This window comes from Sesamum indicum, linkage group LG1 (genome assembly GCF_000512975.1).
Source record: "Sesamum indicum cultivar Zhongzhi No. 13 linkage group LG1, S_indicum_v1.0, whole genome shotgun sequence".
Taxonomy (NCBI): domain Eukaryota; kingdom Viridiplantae; phylum Streptophyta; class Magnoliopsida; order Lamiales; family Pedaliaceae; genus Sesamum; species Sesamum indicum.
The window spans coordinates 14,617,730-14,641,949 of record NC_026145.1 but is presented as its reverse complement, the minus strand read 5'-3'; the positions used below and the strand labels follow the sequence as shown (position 1 = coordinate 14,641,949).

The 24,220-nt window shown below is 35.6% G+C and overlaps 3 protein-coding genes across 10 annotated transcripts; 1 reads left to right on the top strand and 2 right to left on the bottom strand.

Moving 5' to 3' along the window:
* Positions 1 to 3,671, bottom strand: LOC105168054 (protein LNK4-like; the record flags this gene model as incomplete). Of its 7 annotated transcripts, XM_020695597.1 has the most annotated exon segments (7): positions 1 to 60; positions 507 to 634; positions 728 to 844; positions 1,564 to 1,738; positions 2,274 to 2,614; positions 2,729 to 2,783; positions 3,540 to 3,671. In XM_020695597.1, coding segments are annotated over 5 exon segments (812 nt in total), but the record flags the coding sequence as incomplete, so codon positions are not given.
* On the top strand, positions 5,891 to 9,228 carry LOC105167778 (cilia- and flagella-associated protein 20). 2 transcript variants are annotated; one of them, XM_020694313.1, is made up of 6 exons: positions 5,891 to 5,974; positions 6,297 to 6,390; positions 6,550 to 6,581; positions 7,107 to 7,348; positions 8,360 to 8,596; positions 8,700 to 9,228. In XM_020694313.1, the coding sequence occupies exons 2-6, from the start codon at positions 6,338 to 6,340 to the stop codon at positions 8,706 to 8,708; spliced, it is 573 nt and encodes a 190-aa protein (XP_020549972.1). In that variant the 5' UTR covers positions 5,891 to 5,974; positions 6,297 to 6,337; the 3' UTR covers positions 8,709 to 9,228. The 2 variants fall into 2 exon arrangements, with proteins under 2 accessions (XP_020549972.1, XP_011085898.2); XM_011087596.2 differs by lacking the exon at positions 5,891 to 5,974 and adding an exon at positions 6,037 to 6,058.
* On the bottom strand, positions 9,552 to 24,076 carry LOC105168045 (THO complex subunit 1; the record flags this gene model as incomplete). The annotated part of the gene is given in 20 exon segments (XM_011087962.2): positions 9,552 to 9,818; positions 10,411 to 10,560; positions 10,654 to 10,713; positions 11,824 to 11,874; positions 12,017 to 12,088; positions 14,760 to 14,826; positions 15,319 to 15,401; positions 15,537 to 15,653; positions 17,049 to 17,090; positions 17,628 to 17,693; positions 17,802 to 17,927; positions 18,014 to 18,085; positions 19,612 to 19,658; positions 19,766 to 19,831; positions 19,919 to 19,991; positions 20,819 to 20,890; positions 21,037 to 21,182; positions 23,068 to 23,161; positions 23,627 to 23,701; positions 23,993 to 24,076. Coding segments are annotated over 20 exon segments (1,827 nt in total), but the record flags the coding sequence as incomplete, so codon positions are not given.

Genomic DNA, 24,220 nt, shown 5'->3' with positions numbered 1-24,220 from the left:
GTAGCAACTGTTCTGTCAATGGTATTTGTGTCCGACTTTTTAGCTTTCCCTTCTCCTAACCTGGATGTACACATACATGCTTTGGTCAATCTTAGGTATGATTATAGTGAATAGTGAATTGTACGAGTACAATCATCTTAAGGTAACATGATGAGGGAAAACTCATAGTATCTCAAGGATATGAATACCAGAGTAGCCCACTAATGGCTAAAAGATGATTATCAGTCTTCATTCCTAAAAATCTACTCCAGAAATATGAGTAAATAATTTTGATTGAGTTCTCAAGGACAGTACATATCTAATTCACAAAAGGTGTTCAAAAGAGCCACCTCTGTGGCGAAGCCTGATATGAGTTCCGATGAGTAAATAAATTTTAAAATAGAAACCCTCCAGAACAAATGAAATTGCAGTATACTGATATGTTTTCCTTTCCTATAATTTATAGCAAAGAACTAAATAAATGAAACAGGTGAAAAAGCAGAAAATGAATAATGTAAAACATTTGCCTGGATGGACTTGGTCTGCAGTTTCTCAGAGCTCCTTTTCCAGTCTGACTAAATTTAGTCTGATGTCTTGAGTTCTCAGCAAGGCGGTAAAACGAATCCCTAAAGCAAATTCTGGTTTTCTTCGCAAACTATACATTCCAGACAGTAAGAGGACAATGTAAGCATATTTAAGCAGTAAGGATACAACATATTTTACTTTCTTAGGTATCTGAATTTGGTACCTGCAAAGTTGATCTCTGTAGCTCCAGTAAAACAGATTCCTCCACAGATATTTCCTCCTTACTGATGTTTTCAGATACATTGGAGTATTCTGAGAAACAGATGTCGTATTCCGGTTCCTTAAACAATATTTGCCAAGATTAGTTACTCAGACCAACTTATACAACAGGCTAAGGTAGTTCATGATGGAGAAAAATACCAAGGTCACCCTGAGAAAGAGAAACTAGTGATCTTAAAACCGCAATGTATATTCTGGAACAGAATATTTTAACTAAAACAGATATTAGGATTTAGGACACAGACAATATAGGCAATATGCTTTTTCTGCTTTGTGGGTTGTGAATTACAGGAGAAAAACAGAAGTTATTCTTCAGGAAGTAAATCATGGATAATTGAAGAGACACACCAAAGAGCTCCAGATCACATATCCATAGAAACTGGCAAATGACCAGCCAAACTGATGGTAATCCTTTATGACAAAGTGCAAACTTCAAGGGATAACACCATGAAAGAAATAAAATCAGTCTGCATGTATATTTTAGAATCAATGTTAACAAGATTCATATACTGAATCCAAAAACACTTGTTTGTAAATGGTGATCCCATTTCTGGTATGATCAATGATTGGTTTAAGAACCACTGATCAAGTAGGAGAAAGGGAATTGGTATACAAAGCATTGGATAACTCTTACCCTCAGCATGAGCTTAAGCACTTAAACCAATTGCTAATACTTAGAAGTTCTGAATAAGAGTCTAACCTAGTCAGTATATATAACAATTCATAAAACACTATGAAGTAGTTTTGCTTAGCTGCTCACTAAGTTAACAGAATGCTCACTGTTGGTGGTAGAAAAGGACAGACACTTTCAACATTATTTGCACAGTCTTGAATATGATTTCTTTGTCCTGGAAGATTAAGAACTGACGTCAGATCGTCCTTGCTTGAAGTCTGTGCAAAATTAGCTGATTGGTCAACTCCGTCTATTTCACTGGCATCTTTGAATAGTGAATGGCTGCAAAAGTAGAATTTCTAGAAATTTAATCTGGGAAATTATTTGTCTGCAGTCCACAATATGATACAGGTAATACAAAAGAGATACTAGATGTTTCATGAAATAGATTCGCCATTAAACTGTTGACAATTTTTTTTTCTATTTGACTGAAGTAAGATAGCCGTTATGCTGAGGGATATGAGTCAATGGTAACAGCAATATAGCCATATCTAATATTTCAAAAGAATCAGGTCATACTAGCTCAAGTAAGTTTGAAACTCTGATTGCTAATTGCAATACCGCTCATAGAATACATACAGTAATAACAGCAAAAGAGCCACTTAGTCAATAGAAGCAATTCAACATCGATATACTATGATGTGGCTATTTTCTATTAATTTTTATTTTCTAGCTGATGATAAAAAATATATTGGAATACAAAGCATTCTGGAGGGAGAATAACTCATTACCTTGATCATGCAACTTTGAAATATTTAAACTATATGGATGCAAATGCATGAAAGCGAGTATTTTAAGCCCAGAAGGTACGTTGTACAAGAAAATGTCATCCGCCTCATCAATTACTGCAAAATCATTGAGTTGAAAATCTGAATGTTCACAAGGATAAGCATTCTGCTGGCAGGAAGCATGGCTGGAACCTTGAGAAAAGCTTGGTGCATTAAGGTGCTCAACCTCACTACAGAATGCGGTCCCACAAAAGAGAAGTTCTTCCACATCTAATACAGTGAGTTCCTCTGGGGAACAGTTGAAGTTTCCAACCATTTTACTGCATGAAGACCAACTATCAGGTGATGGACGCCTGTCAAAAATCTCCTCATGTTTTGGTAGAGATAGATCTTCAATGCCACTGCTCGAATACCACTCCATAGGGTAGACCTACACTACATAATACAGACATGTTAAAAGAAAGCATATGAAGAATAATAAAAAGAGGAACAAGAACAAGAATATAAATGAAATGCTCATGGTTTGCCTCAATGAAGGCTACACCTTAATGTTTTGTCCTCTGACACTCTCCTCATAAAGCCCCTGCAAGACCTTGCTTCTTTTAAGCACTAAATAATGTTAGCAAAACCTCATTTTATAGGCATGTTGACTAATTCATACCCAAACAAAGAAAAAGGAAGGACAGTTAATATTTTCGTTCCAATTTGTTAACCAAAAAAAAGTTTTCTTGTTTAAGTAACCCAATAGAACTAAACCTGATTGGATCATAATTCAACCAAATGCATGACATCACATACAAGCAAGTTAGCTTGTTGGTAAGCACCTTGACCTACAACCCAACATAGGTTCGAGTCACTTGGGGGAAGCAGGGAAAACTAGTCTTTCAAGGAAACCTCCAGAAAGAAATAGAAAAATGTCACACTCATTCATCAACATCTCCCAGAGGGTCGAGCTCATATAATCACCATGAATCCATAACCAATATCTATGAAATAAATTAAATTTATACAGCTCACTCCACATCAATACACCCAAAGTGCAAAGCCTCCAAATTCTCACTGACTTTCAGAACAAACCTATCAGTAAATTCCTCCGTCCCCAATGACCCAATTCCCTCTCCCCCCGCCAACAGTTGATGACCATTTCCATTATTTTCATGAACAAAAAACATAAACACCCTCTTTAGAGATGAAATGTATTCAGAAATCAAGCAGAAACAGTTCCGGTGACAGAATTTCCATTTAGTAGAGCGAGAATCAGATCAAATACTCAGAAATTATAGCAGCAAATTAGAAAAACCAATGACCCAACCCTTAAACAAACAAACTATCATCAACAAAAAAAACGAGCTCACCAACAGTATACTATTCTTGATGTGAAGAACACCCACAACAATATGAGATTGTATGTCGTATGCAGGAACTCAGAGCAATGGGCAGAAAAACTCAAGTAGCAGCAGACCAGTGAAGTTGAGAATTGGAAGAAACAGCGGCAGCTTTATGGTTTTCTGTTTTTGTCCCCATGGACGTAATTGCCCCTCCCCTCCCCTCCCCATGGTTAGTTTGTAATCTTTTTCCCATTTTTTTATTGTGAAAAAGTGAATTTTCCATTAATTCATTAATCTATCTATAAACACTTTACTATTATGAGACCAAATTACTTTTATTTTTTTAAAATTTTGATATAATTATAAATATTTTTATAATATTTAATAATAATTAAAAATAATAAATTCATATAAAAAAATGATATAAATATCAACAATGAAACTCGAATTACTAGTAACGAATATAAAGGTAGATGTGAGGGGCAATTTGGGGAGAAGAGTTGTTATATTATGTTTGTGGCTGAGAAGTGGTGAGGGGATGGAGAAGTAGCGGTCCACGGCTCTCCACCTAAAACTGGCCGTTCATTGGTCCACGTCAGCGATCGCGATCAAACTTGGAGTCGAGTCGTTGTGCACCTGGCGTGACTTGTAATAATGTCTTCATCTCCCCAAAAACGCACTCTCCGCCTTCCACTTTAGTGTAGAACGTGGCCACCCATGCAACTCCATCCCATGTTTACGTGCGCACTCCCACACATCCAAACTCTCTCCTATAAAACAAAATATCTTAAATTTGATATCCTCGTTTTAAGAATTTGATGCTAATGAAGATGCAGAATTTTGTATATTTTAATTGGACCAACTTCGTAACGAGCTATAAGTTTATATATTTTAATTTAATTAATCAATTCAAAATAAAATAAAAGTTTATATTTTATTTTGGATCAATGTATTTATAAACCTCCGAAATTTGTTATCAATGTATGTCGTTGTTTGAGGGCTCGATGAAAAATATGTTTTCTTTTTCTAGATGACTTGTGCCCGTTCTTATCTTGATGACCAAGCTCACTCGAACGTGAAGAATTGTGGCATCTCATCTTTTGGTTTCTTTATTTCCTTTTATTTAAGGAAAATTCTAATCTAAATTAAATTTGGACAAATTTAAATAAATTATATGACAAATATAATATACTTATTGTGTAATTAATACACAATTTTAAAAAAAATTATCAATCACATAACAAATATATTATAATAACATCTCCGATCACAATACCCAAATTTGGAACCTCTCCGATTCCACACTCATTTCTCTCTCACTAGGGAGACATATTCAACTACCTCAATCATGCTACACATTCCTTTTAATTTTGTCACTTTTTTATTTTTTTTTTCAAGATTTTCTATGGGCCCACAAAAAATATGACGTTGATGGTTTATAAAAATCCAATTAATTGCGGGGATTTTTTTTTTTTTTTACGAGTACCATGCAAGTAAGATTCTTTTATCAAGCATCTTCTACTGGAGTTGAAGACATAGATAATGAATTTGAAACCTTGTTGATTGAGTAGCTATGATGAGGGTGATTTATCTAAGGACAAATTTGCCCTTGAGCAAGGGCAAAATGGATTGCCTGCACAGAAAATCTCTAAAAAGGGAATAATCCCACTAAGGACTCCGGTAGCAAAAATGACACAGCATCAATTAAGGAACATCCATTAGCCGCGATCTGGGAGCATGATTTGAGCATAATTGCTGCTTATCAACATTTGACGGGATATATTCATTAGAAGGTAATGCCCACATATACTAAGAAATTCATTCTATCTACCCATCCTTTCCTGTTATCTAGACTCTAACTTGGGCGTCGAAGTGTCTTCATCGGGGACCAACCCGACTAGCCTAATCGCTTTTGTGTTCTCAGGATTATAAGTCTGTTCGAGAAATTGATCATAGTCGCTGGGCGAGTTCGTGACAACTTTTCTTGGACGGGTCAAGCTATTCAGTGATCCCTTCTTTTTCTTGATTTAATGGTGAGACTAGGAAGAGATTGTCATAATATATCATAATCCAAAATAGGAAGAAGTAACTTGCATTAAGCAAATGGTTCATTTTTTGTATATATATTCCCCACCATTGCAAATACCTTTTAAAAAAATACAAATAAAACATCAAACTGTTATTCTCCCAAATAATTTTGTTTTAATTCGAGAAATTATCAAAATTTTATAAGAGAAAATTTTGTAACATCATATGTTAAAATATTATTGACTAATAGTAATAGTGATATATTTGTAATTGGGCAAACTTATGGGGAGTGGATGTAATTTTTCCAAAAAGTAAAAATTTATGTATCAAATTAACAATAACGCTAAAAATCCGGTTATAAAATAATTTTTACTCTATTTGTAGGCATCTCTTTCTTCTTGGCTTCACTCTTTTACGCGCAGAGATTTCCCGAGGTATCTCTCTCTCTCTCTCTCTCTCCAGCACTGTATGTATTGTGTATGCATAATTATGTATGCCTGGTGTTATTGGGGAAGATGGTAGGTTATTTCATTCAGAAATTAATCGGAAAAAGAGTAAAGTTAATGTCAGAAAGTATACCCCATTGAGATAGGAAACTGAAGGAAGGAGGGATTTTAATTTAACTGTGTTTTGTACTTCGTTTTTTAAGGGATATGGCTGAAGGCTAATCTTTCTGTTCGATGATTCTGTTATTTGAATAAGAATGGATGACCGCTGACCTAATTTTTTATTTTTATTTTTGTAATGTTCTTGCAGTTTTCCTTTGTTTTCTTCTGAATTCTAAGGCAGCAGAGGAGATGTTTAAGAATACATTTCAGTCTGGGTTTCTTTCCATTCTGTATAGCCTTGGGTATGCTCTTTTGCCAATTTTCTCTAGGAATTTATTGTCATGCACGAAGCTAGTTCCTCTCTTTAACTGATTTTTTTGGGGCCTTGAGTTCAGATTTTCTTTTAATCTTTTGATTTTAATATCTGTTTAATTTTTTCGGGTGTTATTTTCATTCTTCAGGAGCAAGCCTCTGCAGATATGGGATAAAGAAGGCAAGGATTTTTTACTTTTTCTCATTCTCTTCTTTTTGGATTGGCAATCCTAATGCGCACTTGTTTTATTTGTCTTTTGATGATCCAGCAGTTTGCTATTGAAGCTAGGTTTGAATATGTAACATGATTTTGTGTGTATGTGTGCTTTTCTGGGCATGATGTTGGGTAAATTTGAATTAAGTTGGCGTTGGGTTCTATTAAACTTTTTCACGAATGAAAAAGTGATTCTTGTCTTGGATACATGTCGTAGTATCAATTGTAAAATTGGTGAATATCACTTGGAAGTAAATTTTGAATTTGTGTTTAAGTCCTACTTAACCTAAAATTGGTTGCGAGTAAAACAAGGAAACTGCAAAGTTTGCCACAAGTCCTCTGGAGGCTTCTTACGATATCTGTGCAGATACACTTGGATGGGTGTCAAGAAAGAAAAAAATATTTTGCTTGTTGGTTTTGTTTTCAAACATGTAAGCAATTATGTGCATGTGCATTTCTGAACTAGCAGTTCTCTTTGCAAAAATCTTGCAGTTGTCAATGGCCAAATTAAGCGATTGCAAGATGATGACATTCAATCTAATGTCCTCGAAATAGTTGGGTCAAACGTGCAGTCGACATATATTACCTGTCCAGCTGATCCAACTGCAACACTCGGTATCAAGCTTCCGTTCTTAGTTATGATTGTGAAAAATATGAAGAAGTACTTCACATTTGAAATTCAGGTGCTGGATGATAAAAACGTCCGCCGAAGATTTCGAGCTTCTAATTTTCAAGTCTGTAAGTTTTCCTATAAGTAATATATTAACATATTTCTTATTGTTATTAGGTCCATGTTCATGTTTATCATAGCTCTTGCCTGTCTTGTTGATTTGAAAGTGTTGCCTATTTCAATCAGAGTGAAATATTATTTCTTTGCTGAAGTTTACATTTGACGAGCTACTTCCTTTAGTGGAAACATGATATGAGGGCAAGCTTTTATAACAGTGATAATATTAAAAAGAATAGTTTACCTCTATGCCTTTCTTGCAGAATACCTCTGTATGTTTACGATGGTACTTTCATTGCTTGCTTATCCAATATTCTCTTTGTTACTCAAAGGCCTAATACTGGCAAATAAAGCATGTAAACTGGGGATATCAAAGCCTAGTCCAGTAATGTCAGAAGTCAATGAATTCGTTAGAAAATATTATTGTCTTAGCTCCAAAAGGCAATGGTAGCTCATGTTTTCGGTGTGTTTTCATGTATACTTTTGGTGTGTAAAATTCTGTATTTGTTAGGTCATCTGATTGTATCATGTCATGTTTTCTCCATGTTGCTTTTGCACTTTGATTGCATGTACTTGTTTGAACTGGGGAATGATGTTATGATCCAAAATATCTTAATAACACAGATCCAGTGAACTTGTATGTTTCCACGTGATAAATGTCAATTAGAAAATGAGACCATGAAATAAAGAACTACGAACTGCATCTAGATATATGGAATATGCTCAGTTACTCTTTTACATATTGACATCGGTGGAAGTATATGGTTGTTTCCGATGGTAGAGAAGGATATGAAAATAGATAATCCAAGTGAATCATGTTTAAACCAGTTTGCAGAAATAGTTTGTGGCTCTAAAGCTTGTTCTTCACGAACTTTAATATGTTTTATGAGACTTAAGTTATTTGGTCATACAAGAAACCTCAGTCAGAGATTAATTGGCTTCTCAATCTTCTCGAATTAGAACTGCATTTCTGTCTTATTATTGTTGATGCGCAATGTAAAAGCTTCACCTCTATCAGGCCGTCACAAGAGTTAAACCCTATATTTGCACCATGCCCCTGAAGTTGGACGAGGGATGGAATCAACTCCAGCTGAACCTTACTGATCTGACTCGACGTGCATATGGAACCAACTATGTTGAGACTTTGAGAGTTCAGGTTCATGCAAGTTGCCGCCTGAGAAGGATATATTTCTCAGATCGCCTCTACTCAGAAGAAGAACTCCCACCAGAATTTAAACTCTACCTTCCCATGCAGGTAAGCTAAGCTTTACCGCGTGCTAAAGAATTATAATACATTAGTTTCTTCAGTTTTAAAATGTTGGCCTCTAACTCATGCTTTGGTTGCTTTCTTCTTGCAGAAAGCCTGAAAGAGCTTCAGAAGAAGTTTATCTGTCGCGGTGGAAATATCATGTTGGCCACTTTATCACTAAGGTCTGGAGGTTTATTTGGTGTAATACACAATTTCTCAGAGTTGAATTTGTAGTTGACTAGTTGAAGGGATCACCCATAGCAACTGACACGCTTGTTTTAAGCAGTAATGATAATTGGCTGGACGATGGTAATATAGGATCCATGCTCTGATCCTAGATTGTTATCTGTTTTTTCTGCATATGTTCAAAGACTGGAGTGCCATAGAGTACAGACATCAGCACGCCGTTCCCTTGTTAATCATGCAGGATGGTTAGCACATATGGTTAACTGGAGCATAAGATTATTTTTTTTTCAAGGTCTATGAGGGCTGTTCTATGGAGGATCCCAGACCTCCATAAAGATCCACGAGAGTTCTTAAATAACATTTTAGCTTTTGAACTGTCTGAATGAATAATCAATGTTTGCATAAGCTATAATCAATGTTTGCATAAGCTATAAAATACAGTTTTTGAGTGATCAAAGTCCAGAAAATAAAATTTCTCCATTTGAAACGGAGGAAAGGTCTTTCCAGAATCCCCCTTCGTTTCACTTGCATATATTAGAGACCTGAAGAGATCTTACTACAAATCAGGTCCCTTTTAGCATGAAAAAAACCTATCAATTAATTTAGAAAAACATCGAAATCTTGATTTGAACGCTTCAGGAGGAACACCCCCCCCCCCCCCACCCCAAAATTTAAAAAAAACACAACCCCAGGAACACCCCCCCCCCCCCAACCCAAAATTTAGATAAACTAATGCACAACTCCATTTGGCTGTTGCCTGCAGTTTCGATTGTAGTTTTCAGGCTACAACATCCAAATCAACCTCAGCATCTGTCTCCCCATCAACCATACCGGCCTCCGCTTCAGTATCTGCTTCAATTTGGCCTGCTTCAAGACCAGCATCTGTGTCAGAGCTCTGCTTTTGATGTTCATCTGGAGTTGGAGTTCCACCCTGAGAAAGACTACCAGATGCTACCATAGCATCGGTGTCTGTTGGAGCTGCTGAGGCTTCAGGGTCAATTCTGCTTCCATCAGCGTCGGTCTCGCTTGCAGGTGTAGCAATCTGCCATGAATAAAAGCAAAATATGAGTACTTCAGAAAGACAGTGCGGACATCTTTGCAGTACAATTACCAGTAACAAGATGTTTCAAATCATTAAACAACATGCTCAACTTCATACGTTCCTTGCCCACTTCATTCATTTTTCATCCATTTCAAAAGTTGGCTCTGGGACCAACTTTATTTCATAATTAATTGGATAATTGGTGCATAACAATTGAATATTAAGTAATTCACAATCTTAGATAACTTTTATATATCAGAGTTCAATTAACAAAGCTTAGTAAGGCTAAAACAAAAGCAGATTCTCGGATAAGCAGATTCAAAGTCCAAGATGATATTTATACTTTACCGCATCTCTCTATCATAAGTCCACATGCATGATATGTAAATATATATATTTAACACAATTCTACATGAGCATAATATTTCTCCAAAATTTTTGCCATAGGCAAGACCCATAAATTTTACTAGCCAAAATGAAAAAAGTCCAATAACAGAAGATAAAAGTTAAAGAATTGCAAGAAGGAAAGCAAATGTCCACATTACTGCAAAGCAGCAAATATAAGAAGACAGAGTATGAAAATTTCAAATACCTGAGATTCTTCCACTTGCTGCACAGAACCTTTAGTCTCTTCCTTCTTGGCACGCTTGGATCGATCACCTGGTTTAGCTTGATATTTGGACCGCACATCAGCTGGCAAAAGCTCCAAAGGAACCACACCCTCGATACCATGTTCAGTGAACTGCAAGGAAACTCATTGACTAAAATTCAAATGCTATACACATATCTAGAGCTTCAGGTACTCGTATCTTTGCCATTGAAAAGGATGACATACTCTAGAAAACCCCTCCAGATCTTGCCGAGCTGAGAACCTTAAACCTTTCCAGCAATAGACCTACATCATCATTTGCAGTACCAGAAGTTGATGAAGTAAACCTTTAATGCTTCAAAGCTATCAGATTTGATGGCAGCAGAATTTGTTGGAATACTGGAAACAATTCCAGGGACTAAGCACATTCTCATATAATGCACCACAATTTAAGAATTGAAAGTTGGCAGAGGTTGCCACTAGTCCTAGTTTATAAAAGCCTTTTAGCAGTAGAATAAGAGAAAATAAAGCCATCCACCTTAAATTTTTGGTAATTGTAGGGGAAGGGAGTTGATAATGCAAACAAAATTTTCATATTAGGAAAAGCTCAGATACATTTGTGCACTCAGAAGGCAAAAGGAATGATATATGTTAAAGCACTGTACTACAAAAATTTGACAGATGCTAGTTGCAGCTTGGTCATTTTCAAGCTTTGTTAGGCTCAATATCACAAAATACTATGCAATATTCATGATTCCCTAGAAGAAAGATTGCAGGCTCTCTTAATAGATGCGGAAGAGGGAAAAAAAGTGGGATTTATGTGAGCATCATTGTGAAGCAAGACATGCTCGAAAAGATTTTAAAGGTTCTCTCAAGCAACATATGAGGTGAAGTTTTAAGGAAGCAATGTAGAGAACATTGTCAGGCCCTTCAAAGTAAAAAATGGGACAAAGATCTTCAGAAGGAACCTCAATTAAAAGCATAGAATTAGAAGTTAATGGTACTTTTCTGCAGGTAATACGAGATATGGACCGGTAAAATCTATGAGTGAGTATCAAATGATAACATGCTGACTGGAATAGTAAAGGACTCTCTACTATTCAGTTAGTTTATATCGCACATAAAGTAAACTTCTATTGGAACACCAGAAAGATATCAAGCACCAGTCCTTTTGGAAAATGTATTGATGTCAACATTCTTTACTTGGACCACCATCCGTAAGAAAAGGAGCACGAAAATTTTTGCTCTTTCTTATCTCTCAATTCAAAAATCATGTTTTGAGCATCATCAAATGCTAACCACTGTAGTATTTATTCTGGTAACCATATTAATCAATATGAGGGATGAATGTGTAAACTCATGCAAAAGAAGATCAAATCAACAAAGAATTGAAGTGCAAAGAAAAGTGAAACTGACTCGATTATTTTTGTGATGATATTCTTCTTCTATTCCTGCAGATTCGTCCATCTGTTGAGAAGCATGAATCTATGGTTTAGATAGATGATTAAGGCTAATTATTTGCAAATTTCTTTCTGGCAATATTAACCAGAAAGCAAACGAAGAATATAAACATCAATTCAAATATAAAAATGAGGCAACATGAGCTCACATCTTCAGCCAGTGGTTTCCAGTAATCCATGATGACAGGAGTACGAACACGCTGAGGATCTGTCAAAGCATTCTGAGAAAAGAAAACATGATATTAACAGTAAACGGGGAGCACAGTCTCCAATAAAGTTTACCATATAAGAGTAATCATTACATATGCTCAAGATGTGAACAAAATAAATTTAAAGTAGTACTAATGAAGTGTGTTAACCATAAGTAATACATAGCATCAGAGTAGCTATTTTATTTCAGTTTAACTGAAAAACAGAAAGCGAATATTTCAAACTTTGTCCATTAAATACTCCTACTTGACAACATCTTAATTTTCTCAGAGAACTTTAAATTATCACAAGTTCGCTATTTGAAAAATAAACATGTTTCTTTATACACCAATATTTTGAAACAGAAATGAGGATGGATTACTAAGTACGGCCCTTTAGTCATGCAAATATCATGTAATATTAGCCTAAACCACACTAAGCTTTAAGATGTTTTCATCTAGACTTAGGTCGTAAGAGAACATCTGTGCTATATCCCACCAATTCATTATACAGAATTCCAATAGCTGCAATACATTATGCATTATAGACATCGAGCTACCTAGAGCTTAGAATAAGCATTTGAATTGAAACAAAACCATTGTATACAAAATATGACACCATTATCAAGCAATACATCTGCACGCATGAACACAGCCGATCCACTTCAAGTTCATTCCCCAGAAACTATATTGATAGGAATAATTTCAAACAAGTGGCCAATATAGCCAATCTAATGGTTATATCTTTATGCTAGTGAAGATGAAGGAGATTTTAGATACTTACCAATCAGAAGAGAAAGAATAGTACATTTGAATATGGAAAAGGAGAACGGATAAGACAGGAAGTCAACTATTCTAAATGGTAAGTTGTGTTAGGCTAGTTTAAGCTGGGGTGGAACCACTGTTCAGCAGCCATAGTTACCCAGCATTTCCTATCATCCAGCTACCTCAACATTCCCTTAATTTTCTCAAAAAGCAGTTCCCAGATGACTTTATTCTCAGAAATTCAATAACTTCTAAATGCAACTACCTTCCTGACCAAAGTCACCAAACAGGGATCTCGCATTTCCTCTAAATGCAACTACCAGCACCATTTCTGTAATGGCAGGCCATGATGCACGATGCTTTTAAAAAGGTGCGTGCTGCGTGTGAGCCATGGCTCCAGGACACCTTTGCATCATGATGTGCCATGCGCCTTTAACAACTATGACTATTAATGATAAGAATACCAGGTCCTTCAGTCACCTACTAGGAAGATGATAACTAGCTAAGAAATCAAATATGCCCAGGTCAACAGTAGCCTCTCAGCGACACGAGTAACACCTTATACTTTTTTCACATAATATATCCAAAAGGTACAACAAAAGAAAATACAATCAAGAGTTAATTATCTAGCAAAAACGACCCAAATGGACGGAAGAAAATAAAACAAAAGGCAAGAAATGTATAAAATAATTTTGACTTACGAAATTTGGAATCTAGACAGCTCAGTATAGAGTGCTACCTAGAGATAAAGCAACACTTATGTCTGTCTTGCAAATGACGGAACTGACAACTATGTGTGAGAGCTACCCGCCACTGTTTATACTCACATAAATTGCTTTTTTATGTGCAGTCCTTTCATGTATCACAGTGGTTTCCTTTGGCAATTTTTGATTGACTTGAGTAGCTTTTCCCATCATTTACGCAAGTGCGGTACCTCTTAAACAATGTAATTTAAATTGTACATTTTATTACAACATCAAAATCTTGACAAAATGTATTTTAAAGGTGCTCGAGAAAGGGGAGAAATCAAATTCAAGCATAACATTCAGAAGACGGGGCTTGTTGCAGTAAACTGTGATTTTGAAGTTTGTATTGGACCAACCATCTACTGCATCGAGCAAGACAGAAATTATAAGCTTTATATGAATCCTTGTAGAGATTTCTATCTGTAGAAAAGTAAATTTAGTGAGAGGGATGTGTGGCTTAAGTATATTCCTTCATTGGAAGCAACTAGATGGCTAATAAACAGATTATCTATTGCGCACTCGCTCCATGAGTACTTTGAATTCTGAATTGACAGCTGTGGATGCTGCAGATTGTTATGAGAATTGTTGCCATGAATTGACGTGAGATATTAGGGGTGCGTCTAGAGAATGCTAGTGTCACTTGTACACTTTCCTCTGAACTGTAGGAATATCCTATGCTGAATTCTCAATTGCTTGGAAGATGAAGTCTTCCTTTATGCAGAGTAACAGAAGCCAAAATTCAAGAAGACCTTAAGATCTACTGGGTAAGTACTTGACTATTGATAATCAAAGTTACATCAATTCATCCAATCTCATGAAAATAGTAACATATAGCCTGTTTGTTGATCAAACATTAGTCATTACTTGTAGATATCCTTGCAAGGATGTATCACTAATATAATACAGCAAACAGCAGTGGAAAAGAGTACTCTGTTCTTCATACTTACAAGACGGCTGTGGTTGATGGGTGCAAGTGAAATACAGCAAATAAATGCAATACTAAAAAGAATTTGGCAAGAGACACTGGTGTCTCGTAAGGATGGACACTAGTGTTTAAAAACAATATAAATGATTGCAAAACCTAAGATCACTCGACTTTAACAGCTTTCCTAATTAACTTTGTAAAACCAAAAGTACTCGGATGATTTACAAACTTTCAAGAAAGTAGAGAAGAGAGAGGGCGTGAAACACACCGGATTTTGATCTGCCCATTTCCAAAGCTGGGAAAGTTCTTTATTTCCCAGTCTCCACCGAGGCCGACTACAAGATAATGCAAACAGAAAGGAAAAGGGACTCAGGGCAGATCACTGAAAATCACAATGCATCATTAACACATTGATATAAAGGTGATAATATCACTTTAGCATCTCAATTTTAGTTGTGCAAGAACCCATAATGCTTCTTAATGCAACAAACATCACAACACTTAGTGCAAGCTTGCTTTTGAACCTGATACAAACGCAGAAGCCGTCTTCCTAAGTCATTATATTTCTCCATCAATTTTCCAAATGAAATCTTTACAGGATCCTAATTTCATACACTAAGCATGGCAAACATATGCAATGAATAGAATGAACACATTAAGTACGAAATTCCAGATACGTGAATGTGCAAACATAATTATGAACCTCAAATAACCTAACAAACTCGTTCAAATTGATAAATAAAATTTTGAGGTAATGTCTTTCATTTTAAAATTAGGTAATAATGACATGCATCCAAGAGATTTAGTTTATAACATTCCGTCAATACCGTTTTCTGCCTCCATCTTGACCTAGCTTTTTCTCTATTGGTTGTTTCTCAAATGGGGGGCAACCGTCGCGCTTCCACCAAACCTGGAAAAGCGGAAAACATTCAATATGGATACAAAGACAGCTTAAAAATATTCACGTAAAGATATAAATACAAAAGAATGCAAGTCCACGGTGCCACTAGCAGACAAAAGAAAAGTGCAAGTTATTAATGCTTACCCAATTCCTTTCACGCTCCAAAATATGCTCAATGCTATGAAGAAATTCTTTTCCTCTCGGAGGCGTCGTTTCCAGAAGCTTCTTGACCCGCTCTTCACAAGTTTTTATCTCTTCCTTCTAGATTCACAAATGGTAAAGAAATTATTCTGACTATCATGGCTCAAAAGAGAAAATTCTTAAAGATCTACAACTGGATGTGCAAACTAGATTAATCATTATATTGCAAGGCCCAAAGCTAACAACCTTATGAAATTTTCAGCAAACAAGCGCAAATAAGAAAATTAATGCCCTGTCAGTTCCATTTTTATTTTCATTCTTCATTTTTAGATTGAAATATTTTCACCATGGCCTTTCAATAATATGCAAATGTGTTAGGATTGGTGATATTGGCTGCAAAGGTTACAGTTGAAAATTTTTCAACCCAGTGAAAGCATGAAAACATTAAAACGCATCTGTTACTTGGTTTTCTTTTACATCGCAAGAAATGAACACTTGGCAAGAGCAAAACTCCGTTTGCAAATTATGTGGGGGTTCGATCAATGGCAAATTATGTGGGACCTGCTTTCACTAATAAAGAGCAACCCCTAACTCTGATAAGATTTGGCAAATTTGCACGGTGAATTTTACTAAAAAAAATGTTCAGATGTGACCCCAGACCCTCAAATGACTGATAGTTCCAACAGAAATCACAATGCAGCAGCTTCATGGATAACCATATTTCTAATGGTTTCTGAGCTATGAATTCCTTCAGAGAAACATTTGTACTTCTTTTCGTGAAAGCCCACAATAGCTTTAGGATGAAAGGGACTAAAAGCAGAATGAACCTCTAAAAACTTACGAGGTGCTCTCAAGTAACGTAATAGAACAGTGAAACCTTCTGAAAACCCAGAAACCCCAAAAACTTCTATCACAGATATACATTTGTACATATAAGCTATAACATATTGTCACATCTGCGACATTTTCTATTTAGTAAAGAAGGAATTTGTTATTATTCTTGACCAAGTAGATTCATAATCCCCAAACACTTAAGTTTTATCCCAAGTTATACCTGTCCAACTTCTTTCAGCAATATTCAAGCTTATATTCTGCCGCTTTAATGTGTTACTGCCGAGTCCAATACTGAAGAAGTAAAGATCACATGTAATCACTTCCTCCCCCTATCTCTGTCTAATTTCTGTCTAGCTCAAAACTAGAACACACCCTTACCTGCCCCTTTCTTGTTAAAATATTCGACAGTGATATTTCAATGAACCTCAAACTTCATACAAGAAAGAAATCTAAAGTTTGGCTAGAAAGGGACAGATGATGGAAGGGAAATTAGAACAATCTAATGCTATATTTGGTACTTGGTCTTCAGTGAGGATGACATGACTGAAAATATTTTCCCAATTTAAATGGTAGTACATTATGCTTTATCCTTTGTTCCTTTTCTTCTCCTCAGACCAAAGATCCAAACATAGAGCAAGTATAATATTGAAAGGATAGTAAAATCGAAGTTCAAGAACTAACCATTGTATCAGATGGCAAGTCCTTCTCATTTTTCCCTGGGGCCTACAAGAAGTAAGATATTAGTGAAATGTTTCAGGAAAATTAGATTAAAAAAAAAAAGAAAAAGAAAACTAGAACTTAAGTCAAAATATATAAGATCCAACTAAGATTTCAAAATTACTCGGACATAAAATTAATTTAGCAACATTCACAAAATACATATTTACCCAAATCAGATGACTTGGTAATAAGATGACAATTATGTGTTGACCCAATTCCTATACTACTAGTCTTGTGACACCGAATTATATGAAGACTAAACTAAAAATATAAATGTATTGCAGAGAGTTTAATATTCAGTAACACACTAAGAAAGACAAAGGCGCAAAGTAGACAATAACCACTTGAGAGCGCACATAATTTGAGAAATAATTAATGCTTTTCAGTATTGAATCGAAGCAAACCATAAATCAAACACACAAGAAGAACAGCCTCCTTATACCAATGCATCCAGTGGCAGATTTTGCAATTTAAAGTAGTTCAAAACGTTATAGAACTAACAATGCAGAAGACCACATACAAAGGGACAAAGAGAAATACCTTCAGATAATCAAACAGAATAAGACATTGAACCAGAACATGTCGTCGAAAACTTGGATCCTTTAACTATCGGAAACAGAAAATAGAGAATGAGAATATACCCGGAATCAAGTCAAAACTTGGAAAGAATTGCTTGTACTGAAAGAAGTGTCTACATCTTACAACAGTCCTTACCTCCAAACCTATTAGATTACTGCTCGTGAGATATTTTATACTGAAGTTTGACGACTCATCCTCAAGGTTAATAGCATTGCCTTCTTCATCACTCAAAGGCTGAGCCTCGAATGTATTCAATACAACCTACATATTAAATTTCAGGGGCAAACCATGATGATTCTATTTCTGTATGATGCAGGGAATCCATGAAAGAAGTATGGAGAGTTTACCGTCAAACTGGAAGTAAACTTATGCCACTTTGTAAGAGCAGGCGCAATAGAAGCAGGATTGGAAAAGAATTCCTGAAAATCAGAAAACAGTGAGAAATCAGCCTATCAACATCACAAAAGCTGAATTTGGAACACCATTCAGGAGGATCGAAAGTAGACCTTCCATTAAGATCTTGAAAATGCAAACTATCATTGAGGATTGAGCATCCTAAAGAATTATTCTTTAGTTTATTGTTTGGTCTATAATCATTTAACATTGATAAACACTTTCTCTCCTGGTGGCATCCAGGTGTGATAAGTTATTATTCCAATCAAAGATATTGTTAATATCTTAATGAATCAGCCTCCAACCCTACCCCAAATAGACATAAGGCTTTCTTCAGAGGCATAAGAACATATTCATCTGTTTACCAATTGGATCTTATGCATACTATAAAATGTTACTGATTGCGCATTATGCCCTGGTCACATTGTAATGGCCACCTCAAATTCTTGTGCATCTCATTGCCAATGTTAAATAACATTTGAATTCCATCCCTACCCTAAAACCTAGGTCGAGAAACTTGCTCCTTCAAAACAGGTACTAAATACTGAAGACTACCTATCAAAAGCCAATCTCCCAATCAACGAAGGACATAAAGAAATTCTACTACCAAACAGCAGCACAAGATAAGAAACAATTGCCAAAACATCTCAAAAAAAGCAATTTCTGAAAGGAAAGAGTACAGAAAAATAACAACGCACAATACAGCTAGCGATGGATTGGTTTCAAAAGAACCAGCTGCTTTCATGCTTTCACCCTCTCCCAGATCCAAATCACTCCCCCTTCAATTCCCATTAGGACTACGATCCCAACTTCATCCATTTTCATCTCCTATATCTCACCACCAAATAATCAACACGTGAACAATATCCATGAGACCCAAAATGAACTACCACCACATAGGAATTTCACAAAGGTCGGAAACATGTTCTTCATTCCTCATTTTTTGAAAGCTTGATGGAATATGTTCACATAAGACCAAAAGGGAAAAGCAACATCATGGACCTAATGGATAAAATATTCTTCACTACCAACAAGATTCACACCAGAATAAGCTATGCCACACCTGATCGATGAAGATATAGTATAAACATCAACGTCAATTAAGTCAATTCCAACCAATCAATAATTAAGTGGATTTGATGACTGCCCAAAGAAAAAAGAGTGATTTGGGTGATAGCTTATAATTTTTCATTTCTTTGTAAATCTAATAATCCACCCTCTCATTACTTTTTGTGTTTCAGGTTTCCTCTTCAAGTGGATACAGAGATATAAAATAAAGATAAAGCCCTGAAACTCAGAACAATTACAAGCAGCACTGGTGTAAATGTTAGTTGTTAGCAAGTGGTTATTACTTTTTATCAGTTTGCCTTTTGACAAGCATCTCTTATTCATATCAAAAAATAAATAATGATAAACTAATATTTATTGTTGGACTCACAGAGGAAAAAAGGAAAAAAAAAAAACAACTATACTAATAAAACTAATATATTGTGCCAGACTGGTGACATATTAAAAGATGTTGGCACAAGCAGACTCCGTCCTTTCTACTGACCTGCAAACTCCAAAAGGTTTTGTAAAAGTTGAAATCAATAGAACTACCTGAAAGCAAACAAGTCAATTACATTTAGTTGAAAAGATAAGTGAACTTGGTAATAGTACAAACAGCAGAATAAGAGTAAACTGAAATCCAGATATAGCAGAATTACAATCTGGGGCTTCTTTCTCGTATTTTGTCTCATTCGATGTATTGAAAACACCTTTGATATTGACAGCTGTCCAAAAAGTACAGAAGACATAGTAAATGCTGGTAATAATAGGATAAAAACAATAGGGACACTCTATCAATAAAAAATAATTACCTGAACGTTCTGATAAAGGAAAAAAATGAGCAAGAAACATTATAATTCGTCCGCAGAATACAACATCGTTTGCCTGCAATACAACATTACATGTATAAATAAGTATTTCAAAGATTTCAATTGTTATGCAGTCTTGTTGAATGACATACAAATATACAGGATTTGATTGGATTTGATGGATTTTGATTTGCAATCCAATTTTAACTGTCCAGAATGAATGTGATACAAAAGGGGATTTTAATTTTCTGGGATATGCCTGGAAAAAGAAGTCCTGCACGAATTGATGGGATTTCATGCAAAGAGATGTCTTGCCCTCTTCCAGAAAACATCTAAAAGCAAAAAGAGTAAAGAAGCAATTCCTGTTCCTTCAAAGCCTGGTGGTGCCAAATACGAAAATCCAACTCCAAATCAATTCACTTTGTATCAGTGAGAACTCCGGCCCAGATGCTACACGGAATCTATCAATGGCCAATAGTCTGCAGGAACAATAGAAGCTCCAATGCAACAAGGAAGCAGAATTTTCCATTTATATCTTATACTTTTATATGAGAATTTCTCTTTATTCATATAGAGGTGAGAGGAGAATTGGAGAAGATCCAAAATAGATGGTATTGTTCTATAAGAAAGTATGAAAAAGCAAGGGCTCATCAAGGTAGCTATGGGTAATAGAAGTATAGTAACTTTAGTTTAGATCAAAGCCAAGAAAGACGGATTAAAAGAGTGTTCCGTTACTTAGTAATAGACGGGAAAATTGCCAAAGTAAAATATAGAAAGAGCAACCAAGATTTGAAATTAACAAGACATCATCCGGATAATGAAGGGAAGAAGAACGAAAGAAATAAGTACATGAGAATCTTACTTGAAACATCAAAATATAGTTGTGAATGTAAAGAGCCAAACCTTTGATAGGCGACGAAGAAGTTGATTGCATGTTCTCAGCATTACAAGCTTCCCTCTGGCAAAAAGCTCTGGCTATGTAAAACAAGAAAAGACCTTAAAATGTAATGCTAAACAGTAGAAAGTGCACCTAACAAAAGATGCAAATTCTTGTAAAAGTGTAATTCAACTACATGAAATAGAAGATATAAAAGCATCACCAAAAGCACAATGTCACCTACCTTCCCAAGAATGTCTTGTTTACTTTCAATATACCCAAAAATATCTTTACAATTTCTCATTGTAGACATTTCTGTCAAATCTTCTAAAAGCTGAAAAATCATGCCACCTTCAACATGTTCTTTCTCACATAGGTACAAGACAATGTCTGTGGAAGGAAAATCACATGACAGTGAGAGAGAAGAGAGCAACCGAATACATAGACCACTAAAAACTAAATTAAGGTATAATTCCGGTTTTTAAGGAGCACCTTTAAGTCTGTCAAATCTTTGATCTCTAATCATGGGATTTCTAATATGCTTGGGTTAATTGGGGGAATAATTACAGTTCATAATTGTAGTTGACCTACTTCTAAATACTTTCATTATTTTGTACATAGTAAAACTGCTTAGAAAAGAACCCCCGTGGATAGAGAAAGGAACGACAATCTGAAGCAGAAAGAATTCAGATGAAGCGTGGTAAAAAAATAAAACATCAAATCAAAGAAAAGGCAATAAAAAGGAAGAGTATACGACGTGGCGAAGTGCCCCATTACGTCTGATAATAAAGTGCTCCCACAATCAAACAATTTTATAAATCTGGTAAAGCTTACTGTAGGAGAATGGACATTAATTTTTGTTATACCCTCTTCAAGATACTTTCTACCAGCTCCAAGTGCAGGGAGTGCAAAAACAGAATTGCTTATACACACATTTTGTTCCAATGATCAGGTCCTTCATTCTCCTTAAACTGTTCTTTCACTATTCTCTGATTTCGAGCCCCCAATAATTACTTTATACCTAATGTAGCATGACATTCATTAAGTTTGATCCAAAAGGAAAATTCATCTGCATCCTGCAGGGATACTGTCAATGGCCAACTTTTTAAGCAAGCAAGATACGCAATCCCACATGAACAAGTCCATCTAACTAGCTCTACTCTTCTGGAAATACAAAACTCAATGATACTTACTTAGTACATCTCCGATTATCACGCTAATGGAACACCAGAGAACTAAATTCTCAAGAGGTATAAAGGGAGTAAGGGATCCAATCAACCTAACAGACAAAATTCCTACCAATAGGTCACCGAAACGGTGCGTGTGTTTTTTCCTTACAGGTACACTACCTCTCACAAACCCTATGTTTTCTTTCATCTTTGAACATGCTATGTTGTAGCCTCCCTTCACTCTCATTAGTGCTCTCTCTCTGTATTCGGCTCTTGACTTCCTTCTGTCATAACAGCTCATGGGCACTAAAGCTTCTATCACCTCATACTCCTGTGCATTAACCAGATCCCTGATCTCTTACAGGCCAATTATTATATTCCTTAGCAGCATGAAATTATATTCTTCCATCTTATGCCATTTGCAAAATTAATCCCAAGAAGACAGAAGATTGACCTCATCATTACGAACAATCAGGCACTTTCAGTCCTGAAAACATTAATGCTTTCTCAATGAAACGAACCTCTAAGATTGAGCCTAATTGTCCATAACTTGCATTATGAATGTAAACTAATCTTTCAGCTGCGGACAGCTCATTGATGTGATTATTAAATGCTAATAGAACCTTCACTTATTGTTATCTAAGCCAGATGCATGACTAGTTCCATTCAAAAATAAGTTATTGGCCTGCCATAACATAACTTAATTTTTGCAGACATATATTTCAACATGAAACTGTGGAGCAAATTGGCATCATCTTCTTGAAAAGTTTCTTCCTTCAGCTGAATAAATACCTTCCAACCAACAAAATCCAAATATCATCTATATTTTGAGATGTGTGCCCGAAACAGATGGTCTCATTCAGCTTTTATGCTTGGATGGCGGACTCTTTGTGTAGTACCAATATTATTATTTTTATCTTTTAAAACGAGGTAGATTATGCCTAAAGCAACTTATTAATACAAACATATTAGGACTTCTTCTGTAAGCACATACCCATGACAAAAGATCCAATGGACCACCATAGAAGCAAATACAAAAGGTAAAACTTTTGAGAATCCATACGGAAAAATTTCATTGTTGGGGATGACTTGAAATATGCACTCACCAAGTAGACGGGGTATTTGACCATGACGAGTTTCCCCATCAGCTATTGATTGACCATATTGCATAATTTCCTCACCAGACTGAACTGCAGCTGACTGCAACAAGATGATACCATGTAAATATTCAGTCTACTAAGAGAAGAGATTAACTAATATTCAATTATCAATTATATCCACAAAGCTAAATAAAGAAACTAAAGCATTGGCATGATATCAATTAAGTTATTTAGCATTACTGCGACATATGACAACTTCAGACGTGCTCATAAATTCCAAATTCAAGCTCAAGGAAAAAGAAGAAAAGTAGAAAGTCAAGCTTTTCAAATTTAGTTTGCGCGAATGAAAATCAACTTAGGTTACCAAATCATATATTGTAACACCAGACACTAGTTTATCTCCTAGATAAGATTTGTCCAGAATTGGTATTTTGTAACCCCAAATTTGACCTAATCAATATCAAAATAGCAACTCAAGGCATCATATCATAATCATTCACAGCCTTCCGATGATATTTTACTTGAGAACATGTTAACCTAGAAATGCCTGGAGAAAACACATTACCACAAGCTCCTGCAGCAGAGTCCGCAGCATATTCTCCAACAACTGATTTTCATCCTGAACAAGTTTCACTTGCTTCTGCAAAGCCAATAAAGAATGCATTAACAAACACACCAAAAACCGTTACCAAGAAAGACCACTAAACATACATCAAAAGAGTTATATCTATAATTTTCTTTGTTAAATAAAAGCCACGTTCCAAAAAACAAAGCAACAAACTTTTTCTGGTTAACACGCATACAACCCTTTGGGGGTGCCCCTGAAATTCTTGACCTCGAAGATAACATAAATTCTACAAAAAAAAAAAAAGAAAAGAAAAACCAAATTCTTGTTTTCCTACACACACACACACACATATATATAACACACCTGGGGTTTTATAACTTGTTGCACAGTCTGAAGAGCGAAATCTTGAGGCGGTCCCGGATGCAGAATTGCTTTTCTGAATAAATCCTGGGCAGAGACAACCATTCAACAAATTATTGACACAAATTTCAAAATAAATCAAAACAGAAAAAGAGAAGAATTAAACCATCTTCTACTGAAGTTGAAGAACTTCGATAGGAAGAAGAGAGGTGGAGTATCATGGAGAAAGGG

Coding starts and splice junctions, on each gene's coding strand:
- LOC105167778 (XM_020694313.1), top strand. CDS start 6,338: ATGTTTAAGAATACATTTCAGTCTGGGTTTCTTTCCATTCTGTATAGC. Junction 6,391..6,549: donor TCCATTCTGTATAGCCTTGG/GTATGCTCTTTT, acceptor TTCATTCTTCAG/GAGCAAGCCTCTGCAGATAT. Junction 6,582..7,106: donor GCAGATATGGGATAAAGAAG/GCAAGGATTTTT, acceptor AAAATCTTGCAG/TTGTCAATGGCCAAATTAAG.